The 25,165-nt window shown below is 39.0% G+C and overlaps 1 protein-coding gene across 2 annotated transcripts in view; it reads right to left on the bottom strand.

Annotated features, from left to right (window-relative positions):
- LOC126251867 (supervillin) overlaps window positions 1–25,165 on the bottom strand; it is a 695,256-nt gene that overhangs the window by 101,306 nt on the left and 568,785 nt on the right. For both annotated transcript variants that reach the window (XM_049952554.1, XM_049952555.1), the window contains 2 exons: window positions 7,115–7,292; window positions 6,614–6,771 (listed from right to left, as the gene is read on the bottom strand). In XM_049952554.1, the coding sequence (XP_049808511.1) occupies window positions 6,614–6,771; window positions 7,115–7,292 (336 nt within the window). The remainder of the gene's footprint in view (window positions 1–6,613; window positions 6,772–7,114; window positions 7,293–25,165) is intronic.

Raw genomic sequence — 25,165 nt, 5'->3', positions numbered from 1 at the left:
AATCAAGAAATTCCGCCCCCGGTAGCTGAGTGGTCAGCGTGACAGACTGTCAATCCTAAGGGCCCGGGTTCGATTCCCGGCTGGGTCAGAGATTTTCTCTGCTCAGGGACTGGGTGTTGTGTTGTCCTAATCATCATCATCATTTCATCACCATCGACGTGCAGGTTGCCGAAGTGGCGTCAAATCGAAAGACCTGCACCAGGCGAACGGTCTACCCGACGGGCGGCCCTAGCCACACGACATTTCATTTCATTTTCATCACGAAATTGAGTTGGAGTTGTTGAAAAAAAAAGCCTTACGAGAAAATAAATTGTGGGATCAGTGTGCAAGTAATCACGATGGCCCAAAATTCCAAACAGCACGTAATTAATGAGTTCCAAGTCAAAGAAGATTTCGGTCAATTAGTGTTTGAAAAGTTAAATGATGCAACTGCATTATCGAAGATCAGAAGAAGCAGCCCAATGAATTATTATTAACCTAAGAAAACGTTTTTGATGAAAGGCAAGGAGTTATTAAGGGATACATATGCCATCTCTATGTTAAGCCGCACGAAACGCATTGTAGAACTTTCTATCCTGTTCCCTGGAGGTTAAAGACTCAAGTTCAAAAGGAAATAGATTGCATGTTGAAATGGGGTTTGATCGAACCCTCTACAAGCCCATACTGCTCCCCATTGTTAGTCGTGCCTAAAGTAAATGGGACTGTTAGACTGGTACTCGACGCCAGAGAAAGAAATAAAATGATAATTCCAGTGAGAACGCATCCGGAAAACATAGACGAACTTATACAACGGTTCCAGGATGTCAAATATTTGACGAGCATTGATTTGTGGAGCTCTTATTGGCAAGTCAAGCTGGATGAGTCATCAAGGAAGTATACGGCTTTCATTTATTCCGGAAGAAGTTACCAATTCACTGTAGTTCCTTTCGGACTCAACATTAGTGCTGGAATCTTTATAGCAGCTCTAGATTATGTACTAGGCCCAGAACTCAGAAGCAGGATAACAGTGTTTGTTGATGATTTGCTTATTGCGTCGAAAACTTGGGAGGAGCATATTACCTTACTGAACCGAGTGTTGGACGTGTTCAAAACCACGGGAATAACTGCTAACCTACAGAAATCCCATTTTGCAGTAAACAGAATCAAGTTCCTGGGACATATAATTGATGCAAAGGGAATTTTACCAACCAAGGAGAAGCTAATTGCAATTAGTAAGTTTCCAACACCCAGGAATAGGAGGCAATTAAAAGGATTTATGGGCCTTGCCTCATTTTTTAGAAGATTCATAACAAATCAGGCGATGAACATAGCAGCTCTAAATAGTCTGTTGAAGAAGGATGTGCCCTGGCTATGGACATTAGAGTGTCAAGAAGCATTTGAAGAGATAAAGAAGCAATTAGTAAATGCACCGCTTTTGTACCATCTGGACATGCAAGAAGAATTTTACTTGTCAACAGATTTTTCAAATGTGGGTATTGGAGCGTACATTTTTCAAGTATATGAGATAAATGGACAACTCACCTTCTGTCCTATTGCATTTGCTAGTCGTGTTTTGTCCAACTGTGAACAAACTTAAACAACGACAGAATTAGAGGCTCTTGCGGTCATCTGGGGATTTAAAAAATTTCATTATTATCTATATGGGTCAAAGACTATCGTACATTGCGATCATCAATCATTAACGTTTTTACAAATGTGTAAACTGTTACACCCCAGACTGGCTAGATGGACTCTTGCTCTACAACAATACCAATTTAAGATCGTGCATGTCTCAGGACAGCAAAACATTATTGCTGACGCTCTATCAAGGTCACCACAGGGTTTGACTAAAGAGAGTGAAGTACAAAATTGTTAAGGCTTTCGTGGCCACTTGTTGACAAACTGCCAATTGGCTTCTGTCTCGGGTTCTTCGGCCGACGTTCATTTAATGATTTTTCTGACGTTTCGCCAGCACGAGTGGCTGGCATTGTCAAAGCTTCACCCTCCCTCCATTGCCGGTGGTGAACTGGAGCCGAGCTCGCGGGCGCAGACTATATGTACCTGGCGCGCCAACGTCCGAGGGCTTCTCCACGGTCATTTCCGGTGCGGTTCTCCTCTTGCTACCTGTGACGGTCGGTCGCTGAAGTACGGGAAGCCAGGATCCGTTGACCTTAAGGCTTTCCTCTTTCTTGTTCAAACTGTTCGCGTGTTTTTGTATTTCTACAGCTTCTCTGAACAAGCGCATGTGATAATGCTTCTCTACAGACAGAACTTCCGTGTCGGCGAATTTTATTACGTGGTCGGTCTCATAACAACAACTCAGAATTCCCTGTATTGCTGCTGCAGGAAAATCCATATAAGACGTACTACGTCAATTTGTGTGTGCATATGGCACAGTTACAGAAAAGAGATGCTCAATGGGGAAGTGTCATTCAAAGGTTACAACAGCAACCTTCGGATCAGATGGCAAATTATTACAAGCTGGTAAATGGCGTATTATTTTTCTGCTGTGGAAGGCCAAACAAAGTCCGTTGGTGTGTATGTATACCTGAGGCGCAAATAGAGAAACTCGTATGGTTCACCCATTTAACCTGGGGACATTTCGGTGCGACAAAATGTGCAGACAAGATAAGTGTGTACTGTTATTTTTCCACAATAAAGTGCAGAGTGCATGAGGTCTTGAAGAAATGCATAATCTGTCAAAAAGCAAAGCCAGATTCAAAAGGGAGTAATCACCCATTATGCTCTATATTAGTCCGAGAACCAAAAGAATTAATTTAGTGCAATCTGTGTGGACCGTTACCTACTTCAAGAGGGCGGGTTAGATATGTGTTGGCATTTCTTGATGTGTGTACGAAATACGTAAAGCTATACCAGATAAAGGCAGCAACAGCCAAAGTAATTGTGATAAGATTATCTTCCACATGTTGGTATACCTAAGGCAATAATAACAGACAATGCTAAGATATTCACGGGACTCCGATGGAAGCAGGCTTTGTCTCAAGTTGGTGTAAAACACATACTAACATCATTTTACCACCCACAAGGCAATTTGGTTGAGAGAATTTTTAGAGAGTTCAATCGCTTTATGAGGACCTATTGCCATAATAAGCAGACTGTGTGGGCAAATTATGTGGAAGAATTTGAGCAGATATACAACAACATGCCCCACTCCTCCACTGGTTATACACCTCATGAATTGATGTTCGAGGCAAAAGAAGAAAACTTCTGAACTGAACATATGCCCAAAACTCAGGAAACTGAGATGCCTTGGGAAGAAAAAATAAGACAAGCCATCATAAATATGACGCAAAAGGCTGATCAGAGAAAACAATAATATGATAAATTAATCAAGAGGGTACAGGTGTACCACATCGGAGAAAAGGTACTAGTCAAAAGACATACCAAATCATCCTTAATAAAGAAGAGTATAAAGAAATGGGAGTTATTATATACTGGCCCATACATCATTCTACAAATTCCGAACCCTGGGGCTTATCTGTTAGAGCATACCCGGGATCTAACAAAATTAAAGGGTTATTTTCCCATAACGACTTGAAAAAATTTAATGAAGATTAGAAGATAGCAATGAATGGTACTGCGAGTGACAGAGATGAACGCTTGTAAAAACATAACAATAAGCTGTGTGTGTTTAGTGTTAGAAAACTTTAAACTGAAATAATTAATCAGTGACACAGACTGTAGAAATAGTGAATAACTATAACTATCGAGTGCTGTAAAGAAGATAGTGGAGATAGGCTTCACCTGTGTTTGGGTAAACATAGAACTTTAGCATTGCTAATGTCGTCAAGAATTATAAAGGATCTGAATGACCTTCAAGAAGAAAGAAATATTTCCCGAAAATGACGCTGCATAATCAAAGAGGTTCCCAGTGAATGTTCATATATAATTTCAAGTGCACGCTTAGATGTGTAAACGTGTGAAGTGAAGTGATGCATTTAGGCAGTGAATCATGAGTGACTGTTAACGCCGCAAAGATAATTTCCCACGCAAAACAATTGACATCGGCGCGAGAGTTAGAATCGATATAGATGACACAGATACGCTTTGTAAGAGACTCGCATCAAACGCGAGGGGAAACTGATTGATGTTCAACTTCAAAAAAGTGTCATAATTAGAGGTTAAGCGTTCTTGATTTATTGTTGAATGTCAAAAGAAGTTAATATTCATAGAATTAGTAGTTATTTAATGGGTCTTGTTCACTTTGGAATTTTGTTTGAAAATCCATTTCCATACATGTGCATGTATGAATGCCGGATGAATCAGAGAATAAATGAAAGAAGTGAATTCACATTCCTCGCCAATAATAACTTTTACATTACAGCAATCAAGCAGAGAAATATATGTATTTAGGATAAAATTTTTATGAGTATAGATAAATGATATGACTTTTCAAGGAAATGATGGACTATGTCTTTGTATAAAATGAACCACACTTTCCATTATTCGATGATTTGAATCCAAAACCTATTGCAAGTTGCATGAATCCTTTAAATTACAAAGAGCAAATCATTGACAGAAAATGTGTCAGAAATTTTGGACTTATAAGCACAATTGGTGATTAAGTGATATGCGAAGTCCAAAAGAAAATTCAAACTAGAGAAAATATTATGATGTTTTCGGCAACAGCATTAGTCAATGGATAAATGGAAACCTTAAGTCAATGGTGAAATTCCTTGCACTACATCGTAAGAAAAAGGATGCATGAAGACATAGAGATTTTGTTTTCAAAAAGGAGAATCTTGGACAGTGCAACCTAAACAGTTCTTTTACAGGAAGAGTTTCCCTTTTGGTCATTGCTAATTCTTTTGAAATGAATGTTGCATGTAAAATCTGGTATCCCTGTCAATTCTACTCTTCCCATTGTGGGCCGCATAGAAGACCGACTACAAATTTGGACGTTGGGGTCATGCAAGATCTGGGGGAGTTTCAGCACCGCAAGATATTGTCCTGGGAACAAGACTGTAAAAAAAAAAACTTGAGTTATTGATTGTATATTTTTTTTTAGCTAGAGGCACAAATCACTCTTCTCCAAATCATTATATAAATCTATCCCTATCTTTCGTTTAGAGATCAATTTAAAAATTATTTTTTCTCTTCTGTAGGCTGTCCTATCTTCTATGTACCGTAGGCTGGGGGTCTAGGCTTAAGAGGTTTTCCAAGGTTTCCCTCCTTAAGAAAGTTCCCGAATGGGTAGACCCTGATAATAGTTTCATTTCTTCTGTTTTCAATGTTTCTTTTCTTCGTCTGTCTTATACATAAGGGTTTTTTTTTTTTTTTTTTCAGTCGGAGGACTGACACTCATCACTTCCAGGTTACCCACTCTAATAGATAGCTCGTAAAGTGTGTTCGGTAAATCAAAATTAGGCTCACAAACTTCGCTCGCTGCGAGGGGCATTGTAATGTCCCCACAGCAAATACCCTCTACCTCGCACCAATTAGTCATTTTCAATCAAACCATCCACATTCATTCACTTTGGAAAAGTTATCTGATCTGATTTTCTCGTGCATTTATTCTTTGAAATAACAGAGATGCATATATGGATTCTCCATGGTTGTTAGAGGAGTGGTAACTAGGACAGCTTCTAAAGTTTCTGCTGAGGGATTGATGTAAGCCAATTAACATTTGTGCCGCTAGCGGTTTGTTTTGAAGAGAAAGAGATTGTAAAAGGAAAATAATTAAGGCGTGGAATCACTGGAGATCTGGACATGTAATGGAGATGGATTTAATACACGATTTCCTCCATAAATAAGGTTTGTGACTTTTTTGTTCTAGAGTGAATGAAAAAATAATTTTTTTTTTTCTGAATCATTTGTTGATCATGGGGAAGTTTCAGCTGTGTCGAAGAGAGTCTGCAATCACTGAGTCTGTGTTAAATCGTCCAAAACGGCCTCATACACATCTGGAATTCGCAATCTTTCGTAAAAGGAACAAATTGTCTAAACGATTGATTCTCCCTACTGACTGCAGTGTTTAACAGTAATAATAAATGTAAAGATCTCTTACAGCAAGCCAGGCGCTGATTACCAAGACGAAGGACTCCACCAAAGATTCTATTTGGCTGATTCTTGTTATCACTATATCACGCAATGAAATCTTATATTAAAAACTATACATAGATAAAGGTGAGAAAGAGAGAGAGAGTGAATGAAAATAGAGATAATACTAAGAATCCCCCATTAGTCTAATTTTTCGCCTGTCTTATCACGGATCAGCCAAGAACTGGGAGGGCCCTACTTTACTGTATAGACTTATGTGTGAAGGTGAAGGGATCTTAAAGACAACAGATACACGTCTATACAGACAAGACATTACACAGAGATAGCAGCTAGCTGCGTTGATCATCTATCCCTAGATCGAAGAGACGGCAACATTAAAATGTTAGAAAGTGTAATAAAAAGCTTATTGTTCCACAGTATATTGTTCCTCTTTGGTGTTCACTAAATAAACTTGACTCATTAATTTGTATTATGTTCCGTTCATATCAAGATTCATTGCACATAATTCATATGAACAACTTCAATATAACAACCATAACAAAAGCCACAAACAAGCACTGGAATAAACTAGATTCCCCCTTTGACCATCCACAATTCATTATGAGCAACTCACGTTTCTCCACGTTGAGCCTTCTAATTTCTTTCTCCGCTATTCCTGTCTTCACCTCAACATATTCTTCCTGCAGATCAGTTCTTGCAGCCAGAACCTTGAGAGGGTTTCGGGAAGTGATGTTGCGCCTTTGTACTTTCACCGACTTCTTCTGCACCAGTCTGTAGAAGATAAAGTTCATTACTGTGCTGTCTGAACTTGCGACTGTTATCCAGCAATTCTATGTTGCTGAATAAAATAATAAATGTACGTCAGAGTGGAAGAGCTTGAATCACTATGATAAAGTAACTGCTAGTTCATCTGTGACAAACTATTTCATTTAATGATGTCCAATATTTAATTAGAGGAAATGTTAATTGGATGAGAAACTAGGTAAACAAACTATGTGATTTCCAATTTGGAAAACAGGCCTTTTTTAATATTTAATATGGAAATTTTAAGCACAAAATGAAAAATGCTGCATGAAACTACTCCGAACATTCCAACCAGCTACACGATACTTACAACTGAGTAGAATCAGCAATGATTTCATTGAGATCCTCATCTCTTATTTCCAGCCTATCACTTTGCAGTTTTTCCGTACTCACACTACGGAAAAACTGCAAGAAAGTCTCATCATCAGCTCGAGGCACTGCAACTGTAGGTCCTGTTGGTTCATCTTCTCTACCGGCCAATGACAAGCCTTAAACAAAAGTTATGGAGGAAATAATTAATAACTTATTACAGAAAAATTTCAAATACTAAACTATATAACTGTTAAAGGACACAACTACATTAATTTCAACTCTACAATTACTAATATTTATTACAAGATTGTTTCCAGTAAACAGAGACCATTAGTTATCCCTGGTCAGGAGAACAAAGCTCCTGTGTATATGCCACTTGAATCTGAATTAGGATCAAAAATTTTTACTGCACTGTGAAGTTATATGAGTAGTCACTCCATTCCATCACTGGCCAATTGATAAAGCAACTGGTTTTCATGGTTTTATTGGAAATAAAACAGTCACTGTTGCAAAGTTATTTTTATTTAAAAATAATGCATTTTACTGTGGTTAGGCATTATCAGGTTGCGTAAAACTGTCCAAAGAAGTTCATTGCACCAGCTACCGAAGCTCTATGTCAACCACATACACATAAAAGTAGATGGATGAAAATCCGGTCATCAGAATAATGAAAAGGGACTGTGAGATCTTTGAACTGTTACAGCATCAAGTAGAGCACAGTGTAGAGCCATGCATATCATATTGGCCTGGATGCCAAATAGCTAGGTAGTCTAACTGGCCAGCATCTGAGCCATATCGTATAAATTGTCTCATCCACACTAATTGTTGGGGGCAGCTTCTCATGCCCCAAATTTTTCTGCCAATACATCTAATTTCCTACCTCATGCTAGCGTATTTTTGCATGTTATTTTTCACACTTATCTATGCAACATGAACTTGTGAACCTCGACCTAACCAGTCCCCTCTCCCCATATTACAACATGCACATATAATTCAACACACACACACACACACACACACACACGGGAATGTTGTAATATGGGGAGAGGGGATTGGTGTGTTGTGTGGTTTTTTATATATTTGATTGTGCATATTTTATCTGTTTTTGTATTTGCGTGTGTGCGTACATATTTGTGTGTAATTTTATGTATTTGCATGTATTTTTGCCTGTCTATGTTTTTAAGGGTCTTTTTATGTCGTCCGGAACCCTAACAACAACCTAATGCCTTCATTTGCCCATTCCCTACATCATTCCCCTTTTCTCCCGCCATAATGGACCCCTGGTCCACCTTCCTGCACCAGTTCAGATAAGTACTCCTTCCCCTGGCTACAACACAGTCCCACCCTACATATTGTTCCTTAAATGCTGCCTAAAGCATAGAAACCCTCCAATTCCTTTCACTGGATCCCATTCTTCCTTTCCTAACAACCTTCACCTTTTCCATTTCTGCTAGACCCTCTCCCTCACAAACCTGGTGTTGCAGAAACATATTTCCATGTTACAGGCAACCTAGAACCACCTCTCCTCTCTCCACAAGATACAAGATACTACTACTGTGCAATCGCTACTCTATACATCTAAAATTGAGCCCATTGTCCCCAACACCTGGAAGAGCATTCCAGACACCACCTCCATAAGTTATCCAACCTGTTGACATCCTATACTGCTGCCTTTCAGCACCGCTATCTAACCCCTACCCTGCCCACAGTATGGCTCCTTGTCAACTCCTCATAGCACCAGACCCTGTTTACCTGAGCTTTCTAATTTGCCACATTCCTCAGAACTCCCTACCAGCACTCCACTAAACCCAGAGTTGAAACACTCCCAGAACACTGTTGTTAACCATTCCACCAAAATTCTCTGCCCCACAAGAGTTACAGTCCTACCTAAAGGCCTCACCTTCAGCTCTAGACCCAAACTGAACCATGTTGGAATTTTCAAAGACCTGCTCTCCTTTTCCTGATCCCTACAATACAAACACTTCTTTGCCATAAGTCCCTCCAACAAAAGACAACCTAATCTCAACACTGAACCCTGCCTCTCCAAGTTCACACAACCATCCAACTGTGATCAACCCCCTTTTCCACCAAAACATCCCCTAGTCACCTTTCAGGAATTCTTTACCCCAAACTGGCCTCACCATCCTTCCCCTAGTTCCTTCCTAAGAATACCAATCTTTTAGCAGAAGAAAGGACAGTCATACACAGAATCAAAATGTACGCTAACCTCAACAAAGGTTCTACCCTTTGTTATGAATTGCAGTGACTATCTGGCAGAAGGCCTCTGCCACTTCTCGGACTGCGCCATCTATAAACTATGCCCGAGTGATCCCATCCCAGAAGTCCACATAATCTCCAATTGCTGCTTAAAGCCTGACGCACTTCCCAGAACCTCTCCCCTGAATCCATTTCCCTCCTCATCTCTATGATCCTCTGTACACCCAACTTCTACATGCTCCTCAAAATCCACATTCACAAATACAACAATCCTGGACACCCCATTTTAGCCGATTATTGCACCTCCACTGACAGAATTTTGGCCCTTATTGACCAACACCTCTGACCAATTGCCCAAAATCTAGCCTCCCACATCAAAGATACCAACCACTCCCTTTACTGAGTCTCCACCATCCCGATCCCCTCATCTCTTGTATCTCCACTCGTTCTGTTGATGCCACTTCCCTATATACCGATGTTCCACATCTCCATGGTCTTGCCAATGTTCAGCACTACTTCTCCCTATGTCCTTCAGACTTCAAACCCGCCACCTTCTTCCTCATATTCCTTACTAACTTTAACCTAACACACAACTATTTCCGCACTGAAGGAAAAGTGCACAAGAAAATCTGCGGCACAGCCATGGACCCCGCATGGCACCCTCCTATGCCAATCTGTTTACGGTCCATCTAGAGGAAACGTTCCTGACCTCCCAATACTCTATTCCCATGGTCTGGTTCAGCTTCATTTGTGATACCTTCATGACATGGACTCAGTGCCAAGAAACCGTATCCTCATTCCTTCACAACCTGAACACCATCTCTTCTACCTGCTTCATCTGGTCACCCTTAATCCAGTGTGCCACCTTCCTGCAAATTGACCTCCTCCTCTCTGATGGTTCCAGCCACACCTCTGCCCATACTAAACCCACCAACCACCAACAGTAACTGTTTTCGAAATCTGCCATCCCTTCTACACCAAAAATCCCCCCCCCCCCCCCCCCCCACACACACACACACACAGCCTGGCTACCTGGGGACGGCATGTCTGCTGTAACAAGAACTCCCTTGCCTAGTATGCTGAGGGTCTCATGAAGGCATTCACAGGCAGGCAGTATCCCTCAGATGTAGTCTGCCAACTGGACTGGAACAACTCACGCACATCCTTTGTCAGGGCTTTGATTATCTGTCACCATTCCATGAAATGAGTGACAAACTACCAAAGATCCTAAAGTGTTGTTCTGTCACTTACCCAACCTCTGTAACATCCTAGTCCATCCCTATGCCACTCCCAGTACCAGATCTGCCCAATCCACCCACCCAGCACTTTCTATTCCAGTTCTGTCAGAGTCTTATCCAACCCCACCAGAGGTGGATCATTTGTGAAAGCAGCCATGTCATATACCAGCTCTCCTGCAATCATTGCACAGATTTTTATACTGGTATGTCAACCAGGCCAAGAGCTAAGAGGACCACAGTGCGTAACAGTCCTTACATTGTGGCTGTCTGCAACTCAATGTGCCATCTTTACAGTGAGTTGCAATCTAAGCTCCTCATAATTGCAAATTAAATTTTTTTGGACCTTTCTTTTTTGAGCCATTACGTTTTGAAGTTTCCAAAATTGTGCAATTTCTGTCACATTCTGAAGTTTTAAAATGACCATAGCTCAAAAATTATTTGTCTGAAAGACCTAAAATTTGTTCAGTTTTATTCAGTTTCTTATAAGATTTAAAAATACGCACTGCTTGACCATATGCATAAAAATGCTGAATTCCCATACCAAAATTTCTTTTAGTACCAAACATTTAAAAACCAGTGTATGTTAGTCATAGATCATTTGTTAATATGTATGCCGAAGTTCATGACAGTCTTTCAGTGGGAACATATTAAAATAAATTTTAGCCTACTGATAAGCACAGTCACCACTCCATAGTTTCAGGCCTTTGGGCTTGATATGAAGTTATGATGGAAACCATACATGTCAAATATTAAGTAAGGCTGTGAAATCATTCAGGAAATGGAGGAGATACGGAAAAGGTGCCCAGAACCTCATTTAAAGAGACTTACTGCAAGGGATGAGAAGGAAAGGTGATTGTTGGGGACTGCAATGGATGAGCTTTGGAAACCTAAGAGCTTAAGGGTGGTAGACAGGGTGATTACCGAGACAGAGGTTGCTGCAAAAACATTGTGCAAGAGTTAGACAGATGGGGCAGGGTGGGGTGGGGTGGGGGTAATAGGTAGGTCAGAAAACAAAAGATGAAGGAAACTAAAAAGTGAGTGGAAAAAAAAGTAGTTACTGAAAAGAAATGCTATGATCAAAGAAATTAACATAAATTTAGGTCAGGTGGACGATGAGAACCACGCACATGTTGCAGTGCCAATTCCCATCTGTGGATTTCTTAGAAACTGTGTCCACATGTGGTGAAATAGGCACCAAGGTCACAACCGTCATCTCACAGAACATGTGTTGACAGTATACACCCTCTGTCTATGCCCATCCGTCCCAACTGATAACTTAGTGGTAGTCATATTGATGTAGAAGGCTGAGCAGTGTTAACATAACAGCCAGTACACGGCATCATTTCACAGGCGGCTCTCCCTGCGATAAAGTGTGTTTTATAAGTTACAGGTGATGTCAGGAGGGTGCATAGGAGAAATCTTACAGTGGGGACAGTCACAGAGGTAGTAGCCACAGGGTAGGGAAATAGGTGCAGGAAGCACCATAGTGTCTGACCAAGATATTGTAGAGATTTGGGGGAAAGGGGGGGGGGGGGGGAGATTCAGTTGAAAGCTATTCCTGGCGTGGTAGGCACAAAATGTCAGACAGAATGGACCTCACTTCAGGGTAAGATTTTTAAGTAGTTAAAGTCTTGTCCAAGTACCTGAGTAATACATTTATGCCCAGAATAGTACTGAATGACAACAGGTGTACTGCTAACATTGTTTTTGGAGGGATCAGCAGTGCCAGGATTGGATGTGATGGGTCAGGAAATCTGCATTTTAACTAGACTGGTGGGCTATTTATGCCCAGTGAAGGCTATGGTGGTGATGTATTGATGCAAAGAGTCTGCATCTCAACAGATACATCTGCCTCGAAGACCCAGGCTGTATGGAAGGAATATTTGACATGGAACGGATGGGAACTGTCACAATGTAAGTACTTTTATTTGTTTGAGGTTTCATGTGAACGGAAATGTGTAGCTGATCCTTGGTGAGGTGATGTCAACATTGAGGAAAGTGGTATGGGATTCAGAACAGGACCACATGAAATTTAAGTGGGAGAATGTATTTAGAGATTTCAGAAATTTTAACTCGTCAGCCTCACCAAAAGTCCTTATGGCAAAGGTGTCATCAATATATCTAAATTAAACCAGGGGCTGAAGGCTTATAGATCCCAGGAGAGCACCCACCAAGTGATCCATGAAAAGGTTGGCTTAGGCAGGAGCCATTCTGGTTCCCATGGCTATGCTTCTGACTGGGCAATTTTTCTATCGCACTGCCATTTCATAAAACACACAAGTCCCATTCCTTCATCCCTCTTCCTATCCTTTCAACCGTTTTGGCAGGAGGAGGAGCCACTGGCTCCAAAAGCTTACACATTTCTATAACTTTTATAGGTGTTTATATGCGTTTTCTCCTGCTGCTGCTTGGTGAATAGATTCTTTGTCCTTCCAATTATATTTTCAAAAATTATTCTGGTTTTCCTTTGCACAAACTTTCCCAATTATGATTTTTATTGTCTTTTTATTTTTTTTTCCCTATCATATTTTCATTCTTATGGCCACCAACTGTTCTTATACAACCTCCTCCTCAGCATTTACTGTTGCCTATCTTGTTCAAACTCACACACAACCACTGCCTACTCCAAAAGAAGGCCTTTGGCTGAAAGCTTACTTGTTTAGCAGTCTTTTACCCTGTGTCTGTTTGCGACCTGACATCTCCACTATATGGTGAGTAGCAACCTATCCTTTTCATAATATTGTCAGAATTTATGGAAAGGCATTGTGTGTTTGGAAAGATCTACTGATGATATTTCTTGATTTCATGAAGGCATATGATAGTTCACCAATGTGAAAGTATGGGAAATCTTGGAGAGAAAGGGAGGTGGACAATAAACAATTCAAATTCTTCAAGCAATGTGTGACAACAGCTTTACTGTGTGTCCAGGTCCAAGTTGGAAGGAATGTTACAAGGTTGGGACAAGGAAATGTGGCATCACCATTATTATTTGTAATGGTGATGGATGAAATTGTGAAAGAGACAAAAGAAGCTTACAGAGAAAGGGAGATGGTGTTATTGCTATCTGCTGATGACATGTTGTAGGGAACCAACAGTACGGATGTATGAAAATAACTAAACATTTCAAAGGAAAAAAAAAAAAATCGAGAAATATGGCATGAAGTGCAGTGTGGAGAAAAGCAAGACTATAGCAGTAACCAGAGGGGACAGGGAAAGTAAGGGATGCTTTAATATTAAGTGACAGAATATTGAAATTGTGGGCAACTGCAAATATTTATAGAGTGAAAAATGTGGAATACAAGGATGGAGACAATCATTAGTGAAAGGGTACAGCAGAGCAATACATTTTACCAGTCTGTGAGGTGCTTAGTCTGGGTATGGAAGATCCCAATGAAGGGTATGGAAATGCTGGACAAGACATACTTTACATCCATATTGACATATGCATCAGACTGGGGAAATGACGAGAGAGGAGAGTAGAATCTAAGCCTGTGAAATAAAATTCCTAAGAAATATGATTGGGGAAATGAGAAGAGACAAAGTGAGAAGTGATGGTGTTTGGAAGGAAAACGGAGTAGAAAAGTTGAATGACAGAACTGAGAAAAATAAGTTAACTTGTCTTGGACATGTGAAGATAATGCAAGATGGAAGAATACCAAAATGAATTATGGAAGCCAAGTTTGAGGACAGTAGGGATACACAGAGCAAGCTGAACTGACTCTGTGAACACCAGTTTAAGAGGAAGGAATTTCGACTGGAACAAAATAGTTATATAGAAGAAGAATAAGTAAAAGTGAGGAAGTGTCCCAACCCAGCCTGATGCAATATACAAAGGAAATAAAGACAACAATTACAAGAAACTGAATAAAACGGTATGAATTTCAGGTCTCTAAGTCAAACAGTTTTTGAAATATGATGATGATAAGATTTGAAAACATGACAAAAATCGCACAATTTTGGAAATTTAAAAATTTATTCATAAAAAATGAAATGTCCACAACAAAAAGACAAAGTTATGAAGCTCTAAAATACATGCATCAAAAAAAGTTTTGCATCACCCCAGTTCCCAGAACTCCTGAAAATAGACATTGACTTTGAATATTGTATCACAGACACAGTCCCTTTGACTGTTCAGAGATGTCACTAACCCCCCCCCCCCCTCCCCCCCTCCCCCCCCCCCAAAGATGTAAACAACATTGCATGAGCCGCGCCTATTAGATAGAGAGGGTCTGACAGGAGATCAATACCAGTCATTCCACCAGGAAGGAGGTACACAGGTTCTGTTGTCTGTAGTTCAACTATGCCTAGACAGTCAATGCCACGGTTCGATCATGTCCGCATTGTTACTTTGTGCCAGGAAGGGCTCTCAACAAGGGAAGTGTCCAGGTGCCTCAGAGTGAACCAAAGCGATGTTGTTCAGGCATGGAGGAGATACAGAGAGACCGGAGCTGTTGGTGACATGCCTCACTCATGCCGCCCAAGGCCCATTACTGCAGTGGATGACTACTACCTATGGATTATGGCTTGGGGGAACCCTGACAGCAATGCCACCATCTTGAATAATGCTTTCTGTGCAGCCACAGGACATCATGTTACGACTCAAACTGTGCGCAATAGGCTGCATGATATGCAACTTCACTCCCAATGTCCATGGCAAGGTCCATCTTTGCAACCATGAGACCGTGCAGTGTGGTACAGATGGTCCCAACAACATACCAACAAGCTCAGGATTGGCATCACGTTCTCTTCACCAATGAGTGTCACATATGCCTTCAACTAAACAATCGTCGGAGACTTGTTTGGAGTCAATCCACTCAGGCTGAACACCTTAGACACACTGGCCAGCGAGTGCAGCAAGGTTCCCTGCTGTTTTGGGGTGACGTTATATGAAGCCGACGTACACCACTGGTGGTCATGGAAGGTGCTGTAACAGCTGTATGATACATGAATGCCATCCTCTGACTGATAGTGCAACCATATCAGCAGCATCAAATTGGCGAGACATTCACCTTCATGGATGACAATTCGCCCCCCCCCCCCCCCCCCCCCCCCATTCACATCTTGTGAATGACATCGCTCAACTAGAGTAGCCAGCATGTTCGTCAGACATGCCTGGAATAGATTGGAAAGGGCTGTTTATGAAGGATGTGATCCACCAAGTGATCTATGCCAAATCGCTGTTGAGGAGTGGGACAATGTGGACCAACAGTGCCTGGATAAACTTGTGGATAGTATGCCACAACAAATACAGGCATGCACCAAAGCAAGAGGACGTGCTACTGGGTATTAGAGGTACCATTGTGTACAGCAATCTGGGCCACCACCTCTGAAGATCTTTCTGTATGGTGGTACAACACGCAATGTGTGGTTTTCAAGAGCAATAAAAAGTGCAGAAATGATGTTTATGTTGGTATCTATTCCAGGTACCTGTACAAGTTCCAGAACTCTCGGAACAGATGATGCAAAACTTTTTTTGATGTATGTATTAAACTTTAAAAATCTGTATTTTTTAATTTCACACAGAATAATCAAGACTTACGTTTAAACTTTACAAAATTTGCATACCAATGTATCCCAACAGCAATTGCTCAAACAAATTTCATGGTATTGGACACACTTCTAATTAAACTGGGGCTCTTAGATTGTATTACTAATTTAAGTAATTACTTTTTTCTCCAACATAATCATTAAATTTTGAAAGAAATTCAGAAGTAAATCATACTCTCTCTGTGCAACAGTGTAATAGATAAACTACACACTATAAATAATTCTCAAATATTATAAAACATGTAGTACTGGAACATCAAAACTATTGCTGTAAGAAGGAACTACTAGTTTCTAAGCTTACCTATGCCTGCTCATTTTGCTCCACCACAGCAATATTCCCTACTCCTCTTTCCCATGTCACTATCACAGTTAAACAACATAACTTGCCTTCACAGCATTAAAATTTGAAGAAATTCTTGAGAGTGATAAAATCACTTTGGTATGCATTTATAAGACACTGTCGTAACACTTGTCTGTTCTGAACTGCTATGCTGCATTGGTTCTTCCATGCAGAAACTGACAGTTTGGAAATAAGCAATGAATATGAATATGCCACTTACAAGACAAAAGTAATTTATTAACTTACATCTGTTCAGAAATACTGCATAAACAATAACACACTGTCTAATTTAATGATGCTCTCTTTATGGATCCTTCTATCGCCCACCAGACTCATCTACTGACATAACAGAAAACTTCAGAGAAAACCTCAGTTCATTTGCATGCAAGTGTCCCAATCATACTGTAATCATCTGTGGAAACTTTAATCCTCCGCCATCAATTGGGAAAATTACAGTTTTGTTAGCTGTGCGCATGATAAAGACATCCTGTGAAACTTTGCTAAGTGCCTTCGCTGAAAACTACCTAGAACAGATAGTTAGGAACACCACTCATGATGGAAATAAATTGGATCTAATGGCAACAAATAGACCCAACCTCTTTGGGGATGTCCACATTGAAACTGGTATCAGTGACGATGAAGCAGTTGTGGCAACAATGATTACCAAAGTACAAAGAACAACTAAAACAAGCAGAAAGATTTATACGTTCAGTAAACAAGATAAAAAAAATCAATAGTGTCATATCTCAATGAGGAACTTGGAACTTTCAGCACAGGCAGGAGCATGTAGAGGAACTCTGGCTCAAGTTTAAAAGAATAGTTGACCATGCAAGGGATAGATATGTATCCAGTAGAACAGTTCATAATGGGAGGGAACATGCATGGTATTGACACTGTAAATAAACTTCTAAGGAAAGAGAGATTACTGCATAATAGGTGTAACACAAAGCATACGGTTATACATATAGAGGTGCTGAATAAAAAACAAATTTGCTGTCAAGACAGCAATGTGTGACACCTTCAATGAGTACCGTAGCAGAATACTGTCAAGTGATTTTTCACAGAACTTGAAGAAATTCTGGTCATATGCAAAGGCTCAGTACCACACCTATGCTTATTGTCAAATGTATAGTCATATGGGGTATTCAAAGTTAGTGTCCTGTCCCTTGCAAATGAGACAGAAACTAAAACTGAGGGTAGCAAAGCATAAGCTGACATGTAACTCCATTTTCGAATGATGCTTCACAAAGGAAAATCCAGGAGAATTGCTCCAATTTAATCCTCATACCACTCATGGAAAGAGGTTTTGTAGTGGTAATGGCCTGAGCAAACGACGTCAGCGGAAACGAAAGGAAGATAGCTACTTCAACACTGAAGAAGACTCTCGCAGTGTTAACCCACACCAACGTGATTGTCATTAGTGTGCCTCATCGACATGATTTGCCCCAGTGGTCATGTGTGAATAAGTGGAGCAGACCAACAAGGAGTACAAAGCTATCTGTAAGTACTTTAAGAATGTTTCCTTAATTAACACCAGTAAATGCAGCAGAGAATGGCATACCAAGCATGGTCAACATTTCAATAATCTAGGTAAACAACATGTTTTAAGTGACACAATTTTCGGAATAGTATTAGATAAGCTAGAGAAGGAAAAAAGACCAGTAATGTGTTTGGATTATGTTTCAACTGAGATGACAAAAAAAATTGTATGCATAGACCAGGCTGGGTGTTCAAGTAACATAAGGACACAACCTGGTCAACTTTCATGCGGTAACGTTAGGTCATGTCAACTAATAGAATATGCAAAAAAAGAAATGCCTAAAGTAGAGTTTAAAATGCGCTACCTCAATATTCAGAGTATGGCAGATAAAAGCTTAACAGTGAATGAATTTTCAAATGAAAATGTGGTAGATATCCTATGTTTAAGTGAACATTGGCGTAAAGAGGGTGAGCTTGGGTACAAAGTATTGGATGATTACACACTACTTAGTTGCTATTGCAGAAAACAGCACTTACGTGGTGGGGTAGAATATATGCAAAAACACCTCTTGCACCAAACTGTGGCAGGATAGATCTCAATACCCATTGTGATAAAATACATTTTGAAATATCAGGTCTAGTAATTGAGAGCCTTAAGCTAATGGTAGTAGTAGAGTACAGGCCACCTAGTGGTGGCCCCCATATCTTTCAGGAGAAACTTGAGGAACTCTTAAATGTATATATGTATGCCGAAACGCACAAATACAATATTGTCATTGGAGGGGATATCAATTCAAGTTTTGATGTCCTGCAGGACAGAAAAACTGTGACAGAGCTAAAAAATGTGCTTCGACAATTTAACCTGTACTATGCTAACCGCAAACCTACCAGAGGCTCATCCTGTCTAGACAATATATTTACCAATATTAAGAGAACTTGTACGTCCACTGATGTAATTAGTTTCCCTTACTCAGACCATGATGCAGTGTATTTTCGTCTTAATAATGTAACTTCAGACTGCACCAAACCAGAATCTAAAATTGTGATTACTAGACCAGTGAGCAGAGAGAGGATGGATAGGTTTAGACATGCTCTCACCTATTTCATTTGGGACACACATTTTATTATGCTTCAACACTGTCCAGCTGATATTGTTTTCACCAAGTTTTTCACCATATTTTTAAAAATATTTGAAAATAACATATGAAAAAATGTACAGTGAATATTAGTAGTAATTACAAGAAAAGGAAAACGAAGGAATGGTATACTCAACAGTTAGGGCAACTGAAAAATACTGTTATGATGTATTCTAGTCTGTACAAAACCAGTAAATCAGAACTGTATAAAGAACTGTATGCTAAAGCTAATTACAAGTATAGGAAGGCAATAAATGAAATAAAAAAATGCATAACATAGTAAACATTGAAAAATCTAACAATAAATGCAACAAGGCCTGGAGTGTAATAACTCCATTGTTCACACTAAACACAAAGAGGAAATCGCCGTTACCCAAAAAGAATTTAATAAATTTTGCATTCAGTCGATTGAAGAAATTAGTACTTCAATAAACAAGCCCCCTAAAAATGCACTTAGTATTATGGACAGCTGCTTCGAAAAGCTTTCCCCAGGCACCTTCACTATCACAGAAGTGAGCTCAAATAATGTCCTAAAAATAGTGAAAAATTTCAAACCTTCAGTAAGTGTTGATTACTATGATATGTCATGTAATTTGTTGAAAGATGTTATTGATTGTGTGATTTATCCTTTAACTTTTTGTGTTAACAAATGCCTAGTTGAAAGTAAGTTCCCCGACATACTAAAAATTTCTAGAGATGTGCCCATACATAAAAAAGGGGAAAAGAAGTGTCCCACTAGTTACAGACCTATATCCATAAACACAGTTTTTCAAAAATTTTAGAAACAATTATGTATGAGCAAGACAGTTTGGATTTAGGAAAGGTAAATCCACAACGGATGCAATGGACTCCCTCGTAAAAGTAGTCCTATATGTGTTTGAGGCTAGGGACTATGCCCAGGTTACATTTTGTGACCTGAGCAGAGCATGACACTGTGCTGAATAAGCTATTTTACTATGGTTTTGATGACAACAGTATAAATATGTTCAGATCTTTTCTAGAGAACTGTCAACAAGTTGTGTGCATTGGTAGGGAGAAATCAAATTTGGTTAATGTTATGTACGGAGTGCCTCAAGGGTCAGTGCTTGGACATTTACTGTTTATACTAATGATTAATGACCTGCCCTCATTCATAAATTCTCACACAATATTGTATGCTGATGACACAACTTTTCTAAACAAAAGCTCTGATATAGGTACACTGAAAAACTCACCGAAAATACCTTGCTCAGTACTCATTATGGTTCAAAGCTACCAGGTGTACCGGTATGAAATGAGCGTTTTTTGTGAAAATGTAACACTAATTTTGAATTGAAAAGTAAAAACATTTTATTCAAAGTACTGACCATTGCTTTCTATACATTGCGACCACCTTTCTGGCAATTTGTGGACACCACGCCAATAGAAATGTTCGTCTTTCGAAGCAAACCAGACACCAACCTTCTTCGTAGGAATCGAAGTGTTCCTCAGCCAATGCGTGTCCCATTGATGAAAACAAATGGTAATCGGAAGGTGCCAAGTCTGGTGAATAAGGCGGGTGGGGTAGCAGCTCCCATCAAGTGTTTTGATTGTATCCTGAACCAGTTTTGCTTTGTGTGCAGGTGCATTGTCATGTAAAAAAATTACTTTGCCATGTCTTCTGGCCCATTCTGGTCTTTCTTCGACCAATGCATAGTTCAAATTGATCATTTGTTGTCTGTAGCGATTAGTATTCACAGTTTCACCAGGTTTTAGAAGCTTATGATGCACCACACCTTTTTGATCCCACCAAACAGAGAGCATTGTCTTCTTGCCAAATCGATCGGGTTCTGCAGTCGATGTTGATGGTTGTCCTGGATTATCCCACGATTTTTCCCGTTTAGGATTCTTAAAATAAATCCATTTTTCATCGCCAGTAACAATTCGATGCAAAACTGATTTTCTTTCATGTCTTTGGAGCAAAATTTGACAAATGGTTTTTCGGTTTTCCATCTGTCTTTCATTCAATTCATGTGGCACCCATTTTCCACACTTTTGGATCCATCCCATAGCTTTCAAACGGTCAGAAATTGATTGCTGTGCAACATTTAGCATTGCTGCCATTTGCTTCTGACTCAAAGTATCATCTTCATCCAATATTGCTTGCAATTCGACGTCTTCGAACTTTTTTGGTGGTCTTCCATGTTCTTCATTTCTTACATCAAAATCATTATTTCTGAACCATTCAAACTATCTTTTGCATGTTCCTTCTGATAGAGCATGATCACCATATGCCTCGACAAGCATTCAATGCGACTCTGCAACACTTTTTTTCAAAGGAAAACAAAAAATTAATGCTTTCCACAAATCATCACTTTCTGGTACAAAATTCGACATTGTTAACACGATGAAAACATATGATGATGTTTGTTCCGTGACTTGATGTATACTAAATATCTTTGACAGATGTCATAGCAACAAAACAAAAAAAATTAAGGCTCGTTCACAACAAATGTTCCCTATCAACACATTTGTATCTTAATGCTCATTTCATACTGGTACACCTGGTAATGGCTTCTTACTAAATGAAAACAAAACCCAGACACTTTACTTTAGCCTCAAAGAGATTCCTAACTACCAAGAATTAGAAACTGTAAAATTTTTTGGTGGTACTATTGACAGTAAATTGACATGGGAAACACACATTAAAAAATATTGGCTAGGCTTTCAAGAGTTATTTATCTAGCTAGAAATTTAAAAAGACATGTTCCCAACGACTATGTGAGATGAGCATATTTTGCCTTCTTCCAAAGCATCATCTCTTATGGAATCTTAATGTGGGGTAGTAACTGTCATGTAAATGACATACTACTTTTACAGAAGAAAGTAATAAGAATAATAATGGATTCTGATAAAACAGAACATTGTAAACCTCTGTTTATTTAATTGCAGTGTCTGACAGTAATAAACTTATTCATCTACAATGTTTTACTGTATGTTAGAAAGAGTGTCTCTAATTTTGTGTTGAGAAATGATATTCATAGGCATAATACTAGAAAGAGAACATCTATATATGTGCATATCATAGATTATCAAAATCACAGAACCCCTACCTAGTTCTTGGACTAAGGATGTTTAACAGACTAAGTGCTGACTTTAAAGATTTGCCTATATATATTTTTAAAGCTAAATTATACAAGCTACTAGTGAACAGTCCGTTTTACACCACTGATGAATTTTTTGAAGATGAAAATACTGTATTCTAACGTGTACCTATTTTGTGTAAACCAATTTAAATTGATATAGTAGTTTATGTAGAAATATATGCTCTTGACTTTGTCTATTGATGTAATCAGACGAATGACAGTAAAATTATTATTATTATTATTATTACTATTATTATTATTATTTTAAATCTCAGACGTTATGTCTGGTTAAGAATGGAAAGTGACGCTGACCTTGATCAAGCGTGACTTCCTTTTAGCTGTACGGTATATGATTGCATTTAGGAACTTTTCGGGTAATTGAACATGTATCAATAATTACAGATTTCTGTAGTTATATATATACGTTTGGACGTAGCTGTATTGCCTTGATGTACTGGTGGATATTGTGTGGTATGACTCCTGTAGTTGATAGTATAATTGGTATAATGTCAACTTCATCCTGATGCCACATGTCCTTGACTTCCTCAGCCAGTTGGACGTATTTTTCAATTTTTTCTCCTGTTTTCTTTTGTATATTTGTTGTATTGGGTATGGATATTTCGATTAGTTGTGTAAATTTCTTCTTTTTACTGGTGAGTATGATGTCAGGTTTGTTATGTGGTGTTGTTTTATCTGTTATAATGGTTCTGTTCCAGTATAATTTGTATTCATCATTCTACAGTACATTTTGTGGTGCATACTTGTTTGTGGGAACGTGTTGTTTTATTGGTTCATGTTGTATGGCAAGTTGTTGATGTATTATTTTTGCTACATTGTCATGTCTTCTGGGGTACTCTGTATATGCTAGTATTGTACATCCACTTGTGATGTGATCTACTGTTTCTATTTGTTGTTTGCAAAGTCGGCATTTATCTGTTGTGGTATTGGGATCTTTAATAATATGCTTGCTGTAATATCTGGTGTTTATTGTTTGATCCTGTATTGCAATCATGAATCCTTCCGTCTCAACGTATATATTGCCTTTTCTTAGCCATGTGTTGGATGCGTCTTGATCGATGTGTGGCTGTGTTAGATGATACGGGTGCTTGCCATGTAGTGTTTTCTTTTTCCAATTTACTTTCTTCGTATCTGTTGATGTTATGTGATCTAAAGGGTTGTAGAAGTGATTATGAAATTGCAATGGTGTAGCCGATGTATTTATATGAGTGATTGCTTTGTGTATTTTGCTAATTTCTGCTCATTCTAGAAAAAATTTTCTTAAATTGCCTACCTGTCCATAATGTAGGTTTTTTATATCGATAAATCCCCTTCCTCCTTCCTTTCTGCTTAATGTGAACCTTTGTGTTGCTGAATGTATGTGATGTATTCTATATTTGTGGCATTGTGATTGTGTAAGTGTATTGAGTGTTTCTGGGTCTGTGTTACTCCATTTCACTACTCCAAATGAATAGGTCAATATTGGTATAGCGTAAGTATTTATAGCTTTTGTCTTGTTCCTTGCTGTCAATTCTGTTTTCAGTGTTTTTGTTAGTCTTTGTCTATATTTTTCTTTTAGTTCTTCTTTAATATTTGTATTATCTATTCCTATTTTTTGTCTGTATCCTAGATATTTATAGGCATCTGTTTTTTCCACTGCTTCTATGCAGTCGCTGTGGTTACCGTATTTACTTGAATCTAAGCCGCACTCGAATCTAAGCCGCACCTGAAAAATGAGACTCGAAATCAAGGGAAAAAAAAAATTCCCGAATCTAAGCCGCACCTGAAATTTGAGACTCGAAATTCAAGTGGAGAGAAACGTTTTAGACTGCACCTCGAAACCGAAAGAAAGTTGGTCCATTGTAATATGAGACACAATTTAGGTCGAATGAATGACGATACAGCTAAGGTAGTTTGGTTCGTGTGGTAAGATTAGCATTTAAGCTTTACCAGGTAGTCATTGCTATGCGTCAGGTGCTCCGTCCTTATTTATACGGGTGCGCTTCCTTTTTCACGTGCTTCGTCTGGTTTGAATTGATTGCTTATTTTTCTTTGATCTGATTAGTGCCGTTCTCTTTGTTATAGGTGTTTCCGTCACTCTAAGCTCAAAATGCATTATTGTACTGTGTCGTGCATTGTTTGTCGCATTCTGATGATAAGTGTTTACGACCTGTCGCCATTCGCGGCATGGCTTGCTTTTGTCTCATTTCGTTTTTGCTTTTTCGTCTCATTAGCGAAAAAATGGCAAGAGACTGCTATTTGTTGTTACTTACACTGCTGCTTTCTTTGGTAATGATCAATAGGAACCAAATAATAGACTGCGTATGATAGATGTTCTGAACGAAAGTTTAGCGAAAATTTTTCTCCGTTTGAAAATCTTTGCAGACACCGCTTTAGTACATTACATTCTGCACAGAAATTAGCGTCATCTTAGATTTAAAAATCTAGTCAGTTACCGTGCTTCATTTCTGACTATCACTATTCAGCATAATAATAATACGAATATAAAAATGACATGATATATTCTTCCACGTTTGCTGTTGCCTCACTCTAGTTTCGTAGTTTATTAGGCACACAGGATTTAAATGAGATAGCACAAAACACGAAGGAATACATGGAAAAATGTTTACATTCGTATTACTCTTATGGTGAAGAGAATACTGCAAGTGATTCACAATTCATAAAAGTTCCTATAAGCAACCATCTCTTCCCACAGGTAGGAAAAAATTCAGAATGTAGAGTTGGCCATATTGACAAGTAGAGTTGGCCATATTGACAACCATTCCAAACAGTCTTGCCAGTTGGATTTTCGTAGTACATTGGACGGCTGGTACATTCAAAGATGAACAATATGGAATTTGTATTTACTTCATTGGATAATGTATGAAAATGCAGTGGTCGAAACTTGGGGCGGAGAAAAAAGCTCGTCTTCCACCTTTTTTTTTAAATTTATTTACTGACGCAGACGTTTTGGCGCCAGTATTTATCTTT

Source organism: Schistocerca nitens, chromosome 4 (assembly GCF_023898315.1).
Source record: "Schistocerca nitens isolate TAMUIC-IGC-003100 chromosome 4, iqSchNite1.1, whole genome shotgun sequence".
Classification (NCBI taxonomy): domain Eukaryota; kingdom Metazoa; phylum Arthropoda; class Insecta; order Orthoptera; family Acrididae; genus Schistocerca; species Schistocerca nitens.
This window is presented reverse-complemented; position numbering and strand designations above follow the sequence as displayed.